This window comes from Atractosteus spatula, chromosome 7, assembly GCF_055471065.1.
Source record: "Atractosteus spatula isolate fAtrSpa1 chromosome 7, fAtrSpa1.hap1, whole genome shotgun sequence".
Taxonomy (NCBI): Eukaryota; Metazoa; Chordata; class Actinopteri; order Semionotiformes; family Lepisosteidae; genus Atractosteus; species Atractosteus spatula.
The window spans coordinates 52,144,804-52,152,966 of record NC_142712.1 but is presented as its reverse complement, the minus strand read 5'-3'; the positions used below and the strand labels follow the sequence as shown (position 1 = coordinate 52,152,966).

Genomic DNA, 8,163 nt, shown 5'->3' with positions numbered 1-8,163 from the left:
TTGTTCACACAGGTGGCCTGACATTCCTGCTTGGGTTTGTTGCTGCACACGGGAGAGTTCAAGGACTCCTGTCAGTCTGCACTCAGCCTTACTGTCTTGTCACCTGAGGAGATGCATTGTCAGTACATGTCAGCCTAGTAATGCTAGACAGAGGAGGCAGACGGGGTGCTGACAACTACAACAACTGATCAGACAGGTGACAGGAAAACAGTGGAATATCATCTGATTCTGCCTTCCATGACTACATAGGCATTAATAGACAAACATACATACTGGACGTTCCTGACATAACCTGCATTCTCTGCTGATTCTTCTTCTTTGACCTTGGAAGGGATATATAGGGAATGGTGATTTACTCCATCAGACTAGCCAAGGCATTGCTTTTTACATAGTGAGAAAAAACATGGTTGCTGTTTAATCCCTCTCTCTCTTCAATTTAATACAGTTGAAAGTATTGCTGAGTATAATCTCCAAAGGTTACCTTTAATATTATGTAATTTTGGTTAAAAAACTTGGTAGAAAAAAGCTTGGAGAGTCATGAGGCACAAAGAGATCTAATTAAACCATCACATTAAATCTCACAATTAAATATATATAAGCCGCCTGTAGTCTTTTGAAACCTGCTGATTTCTTCCTACCTCATAGATTAGAGTCCTCGTTATGTTCAAGAGATTCTTTTTTTATTTGGAAATGTAACTCCCTTGATTCTTTATCTGAATTACTGTACGTAGTGACTGTTTGCTTTGCATAAGCATTTGTATGTGAGAATGTGCAGGAGTCTTTATTCATCACGGTTGCATCTGGATTCCTTGAGATCTGCAGAACCTTTCTCTTCCCTTTCCACTTGCATGATCTAATTAAACTCTAAAACAGTTCTGTTCACCACAGCTGTGTGAAGGTGTTGAAAAGCATGGCACTCTTTTGCCTTAATGCAAAGTGTTCATATGCACACTGTGCTCATTTGTTTAAAACTCCACTCTTTGTTTGCTTGGGTGAATGTCTCTCTTCACATGTATTTTACAAGAAAAACTGACCCAGAATCATTATAGCTTCTCTACGTCTTTGTCCAAGGTTATTGTTTGTAAATCTTCTTAATCTATTAAATTCATAAGGAATTTGAGGCTGTCATAACGTCCAGTCAAAATGAAATAATTCTAAGATATGCGCTGGCTGTCAAGATTGCTAGGATGGACACTGGCTTCGTGTATTAATAGTATCTGCTTTGCCTATTGTACTTTATATATCTCAAAGCTTTGCTGTGACTGATATGTAAATGTCTTGACTTTGGATGCAGAATAACCCCTAGACTTCAAAACCCGATAGGAAATACAGCAGTCTGGTAAAAAGTAGAACCAAGATGCTTATTTGAGAACAAATCCTCATTCAGGTTATAATAATATATGGGGCGGTGCAGTGGATGGGGCAGTGTGGTGGCTCTGTGGCTAAGGATCTGCACCTGTGGCTGGAAGGTTGCCGGTTTGTATCCCATAGCCAGCAGAGAATCCTGCTCCGTTGGGCCCCTGAGCAAGGCCCTTAATCCCAACTGCTCCAGCGGTGCTGTATAAATGGCTGACTCTGCGCTCTGACCCCAAGCTTCTCTCTCCCTTACTGTGTGTCTCATGGAGAGCAAGTTGGGGTATGTGAAGAGACATTCCCAATACAGGAAGTTGTATATGGCCAATAAAGTGATCTCTTAAATACATGTGTTTTATTCTTTAAAAAAACAAACACTTCTGGACATCAAGCTCAGTTGAGATTAGCAATGCATTTTTATTTTTTGCCAAGGAATTTCAGTTCCACACACATACAATAATTTCATTAATTGTATTATATCAATTTAATGCTACCTTTTTTTAAAGCATACATCAAATAAATTTAAAACTAATACACAGTAATAGCGTGTTTCAGCTTTAGAAAATTAGACAAAAAATTCACACAGAATGCTTCAGAGGACACAGTCATTAGCACATAGCACTTGTGTTATGATCACTGTATGAATGGATCCTACAGTGTTTAGCACTGCAGGTGATGGCGAATGGATATCAGGCAGGCTGGCTGTGTTTCAGATGCAGTTCTGGTCTTTTCCTCTAGGGGCGCTGGAGAAGAGGGTATCTAGATGCACTTGAGAAGGAAAGAGTTGCAGCTGCTCCCTCTGGCACAGTCACACAGCTTCCCAATCCTGGGGCCTTGCCTCAGTGCACAGCGATCTCCGACATCACACTGTACAGAAACAGACAGAGAGAGAAGACTAGATATCTATCTCCCACGCTGGGCGCTGGTTAGCATTCTCAAACTGCTTCTGTCGGCATGATTGGTCAGTGGCACAGTAACAGGAAGCTGATATTGTCCGTGGACATGTCAGACTGTCTGAAGTTTAATCTTAATATTTGGGTTTTTCCCATGTTTTGGCCTCTTACAGAAAAATACAACAATTGGTGTCCCAAGCAGAGAAAAGTATAATGGGTCCAATGACAGGTAGCAGGTGACAGTTAATGTTCAGTAGCATTGAAACAGTACTTCCCGTTAACCTAATCTGGGTTCTAAGCCAGCCTTCAGGATGTTTAATTTTTATGTTACTTTTATTTCTTTAATAAAACAAGATGAGATCAAATCAAATTTGGGATGTTATCATGGCAGGTTTGAAGTGAAAGTTGGTCTCTTCCATGACTGCATGATCCTTTTTCATCCTGTTTTAAGAAATATGGATGATTCCTATAATGGTCCTCCTCACAGGACACAGGAGGCTACTGCATTGGACAATTAAAAAAAGTTCCTGAATTCCCAGAATTGAATAAACACCATAAAATTGAATTACCAGACTTTAAATTACTTGCTCATGATGAATAGTGTCGGTAAAGAATGTGTTTAATGAGTACATATACAGTACTTTAACTAGGACACTGTGTAAAAAACACCTTTGTTTGCATTGAAGGTTAAAAGCCAAATAATGAATAATATGTAATGCTATCCCCAAGACCACTTAATTAAAGTGACATTTGAAGCGAAGGGTGTTTACCAGACCTTTGCAGCTAATTAAACATTGTCTCCTTTATCTGTTCTGTTTTTTATAGTCTTCATGCCTGTGGGTCACAGCTTTTCCAAGGGTTAGTACTGTACACGTACTCCCTCTGCCTGCTTCCCTGTTGACTTTACTAATTGGTTGTCAGTTCCGTCTCAGTAACTTCAGCTTTGGTGAAATTAAACCCAGTCTTGAATGAAAAAGTCCTATTGTAAAATAAGCTGCCCCAATTAGCGTATGTAAAGAGCATAATGGGCATTATCAGTGAGGTCCTGGGTTCTAATTTACAGGAAAAAAATCTGAAAGGAAAAAGACAGAGGAATTGTCTTTAACAAATTAGAGTTAATTTCTCTAAATTTGATATTACTGATGTTCCTTCTACCAATAATAATGATAAATATACATACATATATGATACATAGCTATCGTCGCTGAAAATTAAGAATACGAGGAAGCAGAAATTAACAAGCGCAGGTAAGTCTTGAATTGTTGTAATATATGCAGTCAATGGCGATGATTAAAATACCATAGGAATGGTGGCCGCTTTCTTCTCGTAGGAAGGAAATCTGCTCTGGACTTTCCCCAGAAGTTCCTCCATCGCCTCCACCTGTGAGAGTAAAGAACATACGGGTCTGCTAAACTGCGATTCACACCTCTGAATCACCAGTTAATATCATAACCGCAATACCGTTTTTCTTTGTTGTAAGAGCTCATCAGTGTTAGCAAAGAACGACTTTAATTCTACCAGATTTACGATCGCATAGATACATGGAAAATTAAGCTGATTTAACATTCTGACGATTAAAATGTGTCCATTTTCCAGTTAATCAACAATTAAACACGTTATTGAAGTTAAAACACCAGGAGTTGTTATAAGAACTTTAATTTACAGCGAAACCCTTTGCGGCACCTTAAACAGGAAAGTTCATGACAGTCAGCAATACAGAGACAAAGCCGTCCGTTTATTGGACAATAACAAGTATGCTCTTATACGTTTGAAATGGTGAACGCCAACCATGAACGTTAAACAAAGATTTCAAACAAATCTTCCAAAAACAAAAAATCTCCTTTAGAACTATATACTTTAGCAACTATATACTTACACTAAGCAGTGCACAAACAGAACTTTTCAAAGTAATGAGAAACCATTTTAACAACGTTCTTACCAGTTCCTTCTCTGTAGAAGACGGAGATTTCTTGGCTGCGAATTCCTCCGTGGATAGTTCTCTAGAGGACTGTCCATAGCAAAGGACCAACACGAGGCTGGCACACAGCAAACTCATCATAAGGCTAGAGCTCTCCATAGTGCTGAAACGAGGCGCACTTGAGGCACCGAAGTACTCTTGTCGGTGCTGAAACAGAACGTAGAGAAGCCCAGAGTTTGGTTGGGTCAGTGTGCCTACGCCCCAGACACTCTCGGGTTATCTGCTGGTCTCTGAAAAACCGAATCCCCTTTTATTAAACGTCTAGCCCCGCCTGCGAGGTGACTCCTAAGTGTCAGGGAGTATGTGTTTGTGTGTGTGTTGGGTGATGGTGGGGAGGCGGGTGTTTAACGAGAGTAAGGTGATATAAGGTAAAAGGTCACATTTACCCATCATCACACTTTAAAAAAAAATTATCTGTTAATTAGAAAGCGCACTTTATTACCGTAACAGGTCTTTTGTGGACTCTGGAATGGCAGCAACATGAAAATACTTTTTAAAAAGAATTTAACAGTTTATGGTTGCATTGAAGTACTACGTTCAATCGAAAGGAAAATGTGTATATTAAAATCTTCAATTTGCAATTTTATTTGCGTTATTCCCCAGGTTACAAGTGAATATGCAGATATTACACAACACTGTAACAGACTGTAACTTATAACTTGAGAATTACCTTAAACTCACTCTTGAAAAACACCCTGACAAATGTTTATACCGTAGTGTGTTGTTATTAACAAAAAAAGCTTTGAAAACACACCTGTATTTTAATGTTTTACTGTATGTACAATGGTTTATACATATATCAGTGTGATTTGCAATGTAACTGTTAGTGTAAATTTGTTTTTATTACCATATTTTATCAAAAAGACAACCAGACAACAGGCAACCACACATTGATCAGCTGGTATGGAACCAACATTATCTCATTTGCAATAAAAATATTCTTTCATTGCAAACACAGTTTTTCTTCTTCTCCTCCTAGGACCAGTATGGTAAAAAAACCTGGGAACAGAATGTTACTAAATTAATGTTCACATGTGGCAGGTTGTCTGGTTGAATAAAGGGGAACACGAAGAGATGAGATGGAAAGTTGGCCCGTATTTCTGTCGCAAATGCAGTGTCTGCCAGATGTTAAATTATGAGACCAATTTAAAGCTTTGGTCAAGTCGTGTTAAAATACACTAGACACATACCCAGGCCACAGCTGGTGACAAATGCATTTCATGTGCTGCTTAATGACTTTTGGTTTCTCTTGTTGCAGATCACTCTTGTGAATAAGAGTACAGTCTCTGATTTAGTCCAGTTACCCTGGTGGATTCTGAACTTTACATTTGTTTCTGTGCTTCTTTATATTAATATATATTTCGCTTTTTTTCTAAGATCTTCAGTTTCCTCATTCAAAGAGAAAATGTCTTGCTTAGTTTTTCAGTCTGGCAAAAGAAAAGTTTACCCCCAGCAGTTAAATATTGTAGCATCATTTCTCTTCATTGTGTAGACTTTAACTGATGTTTTAATTAAATTTCAATATGAAAATATTGCTAGACAGGCCTCATTATATACACATCCAGATGTACAGCTAATGTGTGAGAACTTCAATTGTTTAACTCACAGCTCTGCACTTCAGACTTGACTAAGCACATAGAAAAGACATTTGCCTTACTGAGCTAAACAGTTTATACTTTGTTTTTAATTAATCACATTCATTGTTCACCTTAGTTATGACTGCTCATTTTCAAAAGAGCCCTAACTCCGTATGCAGTTGGGATAATTAAGCAGCAGTGTCTCTGGGAGCTCTCTGATCCTTAGGATTAAAGATGTTAATGCCTACCAGTGGGTTCAGTAAATTAAATATCACTAGCTAGAGCAATTTTGATGAAGGCAACCTGTGCTGATCTAAAGCTTGAAGCTCCTCTCATATGCAGTATATACTGTATGAATGTTATTTTTCCCACCATCCCAAACTGCCCAATGATCCCAAATCCACATTTTCAGATTCCCAGAGACGAGAATAAGAAAATAAAACTCATACTGTGAGAATTCTCTGAGGCTTTGTTAAAATATTGCAAATTCGTTTCCTTGCAATGTTCAATCTCACCCCATGAGACATGTTACACAACCCTTACTTTTTTAAGGTTATTACTACCCTATTAAGACTGGAGTTAGACAACAGGGGCAGCGAAGAGACGCTTCTTTCTTCAATAGGATCTTTCATCTACTGCCTCCACAATTCCCTGGGGGGATGTTCAGAACAGAATGATTTTCTATCGGCGTTACGATACTTGGCCAAGTGAAATAGCTCCCCCTTGTGGTTCTTTCGCAAAGTTTAACTGACTTGCCAGAAACTACAGAAATGGGCAGGTTTGCGTTATTATGAGATTAATCCGTATTATTGTGCAGATATTCCACTGAGTGGAATCCTTGTTGTTGTTTTTTTTCCTTCTGACATATCATAAAGTCATCATATTACTATTTTAAATGCATTAACTCTCCAGAAGTGATGTAATGATCAGGCTGGGGAACAAATAAACACAGTGCACTCAATTTAAACCTCGTACATTTATAAATACGTATATTCTGCAACAAATACCACTCCATATTTTGCTTGTGGTTAACATTATTACAGTGGGTAATTTAAAACATATGGAGAAGGGCACCCTGACAGTTGTCCTTGACAATCACCATGTTATACTCAATGGACCTGGTATATCAAGGTTTGTAGTGGTCATATGGGCAGTGGAGATTACAGATTTCCTCTAGAATGCAAACAGATTGCTTTCTTATGTATCACCCAGTATTAAGCCAGGCATTTCTCCAGTGCAGTGGTTACTGAAGTACAAGTTGCTGGTAGACACATTTGCTTCAGTGGATTGATTAGGCGTTTTGGGTCTAATAAAGTCTTGTGTAACAGGACTCATTGGCACCAGGCATGCTACAGAAGTGATGTCACACTTTTGAGGCCTAGACTGTGCAGAGTCCTCCTGTGGCAGTGGACTGGGTTGGGCAGTGGAGTGGAGCTCTCTGCTCTCCATGGACTGGCACGCTGTACACTCTGAGCCCCTGAGCAACCGTGATCCAGGTCCAGCAGGGCCAGAGCAGAGCTGCACTGCTCACACTTGCCAGAGCCGGGAATAGGAGAACCTATGGTGACACAAACTCAAGGTCAGAGAACAAAGGGGGAACACCTCAAGCTTGAACAATCTGGATAAACAGAAAAGACATCTCTCATTAGGCCAGTGATTTAGCATTTTATTCAGGGTTATTTTTGGTTTACTGTTTTCTAATTAAAATATTACGAGAGTAAATAAGCAGTGGTATCTTTCAGGGTCTCTAAATAAGTGTGTATTAATGTTTAAAAAAACTCCTTCACACATGACATACAGAAGTCATTAATTCATTGCAATATAATTACTAAATCTGAGGCTTATTAAAAGCTTCTGGTGGAGTGAAGATGAGAGGACACACAGCAACAGAATTTACAGATACAGTATACTAAGGAGCTCTTCTTGGTCAGGACATCTGCTCTGATTCCACCTAGCAGTGCTGAAGAAAAGTGCTTCAGTGGACCCTACTGACAGACTGTACAACCAATATTGTACATGGCTGGTAATCAGACTGCACTAACTAATGGCTTCACTGATTGATCTGAAGTCTTTCCTCTGTTTCTCATCTAGAAACAACTGTGAAATCAATGGTATCTCACTGACTCATGCTTGAAACAAGCAGCACTAACAATGGCTCATTTAAGTCACGTGTAACAAATGTGTTTTTATTGCTTCATCTTCTAACAACAGGTTAATGGGAACTTTAAGACCTTTGTGAAGAAGCAGAGCTGGTATATGGCTGTTTATTATAGTGAATGCTTACGAGTGGATTTTGGGATTTTCATGTTATGGAGAAAAAACTGCAGAAATTCAATGTGAACTTCTAATAAACTGTGGGACA

The 8,163-nt window shown here is 38.9% G+C and overlaps 1 protein-coding gene across 1 annotated transcript; it reads right to left on the bottom strand.

Moving 5' to 3' along the window:
* Positions 1–1,752: 1,752 nt before the first annotated feature.
* On the bottom strand, positions 1,753–4,515 carry cartl (cocaine- and amphetamine-regulated transcript-like). Its single transcript, XM_088921288.1, has 3 exons — positions 4,186–4,515; positions 3,546–3,626; positions 1,753–2,220 (listed from the first exon to the last, which is right to left on the bottom strand). The coding sequence occupies exons 1-3, from the start codon at positions 4,321–4,323 to the stop codon at positions 2,113–2,115; spliced, it is 327 nt and encodes a 108-aa protein (XP_088777414.1). The 5' UTR covers positions 4,324–4,515; the 3' UTR covers positions 1,753–2,112.
* Positions 4,516–8,163: the final 3,648 nt, after the last annotated feature.

Excerpts from the sequence above, each read along its gene's own strand:
- cartl (XM_088921288.1), bottom strand. The coding sequence starts at position 4,323 with ATGGAGAGCTCTAGCCTTATGATGAGTTTGCTGTGTGCCAGCCTCGTG. Across the intron at positions 3,627-4,185 it reads CTTCTACAGAGAAGGAACTG|GTGGAGGCGATGGAGGAACT; the intron begins GTAAGAACGTTG and ends TTACTCTCACAG. Across the intron at positions 2,221-3,545 it reads AAGCGGCCACCATTCCTATG|TGTGATGTCGGAGATCGCTG; the intron begins GTATTTTAATCA and ends GTTTCTGTACAG.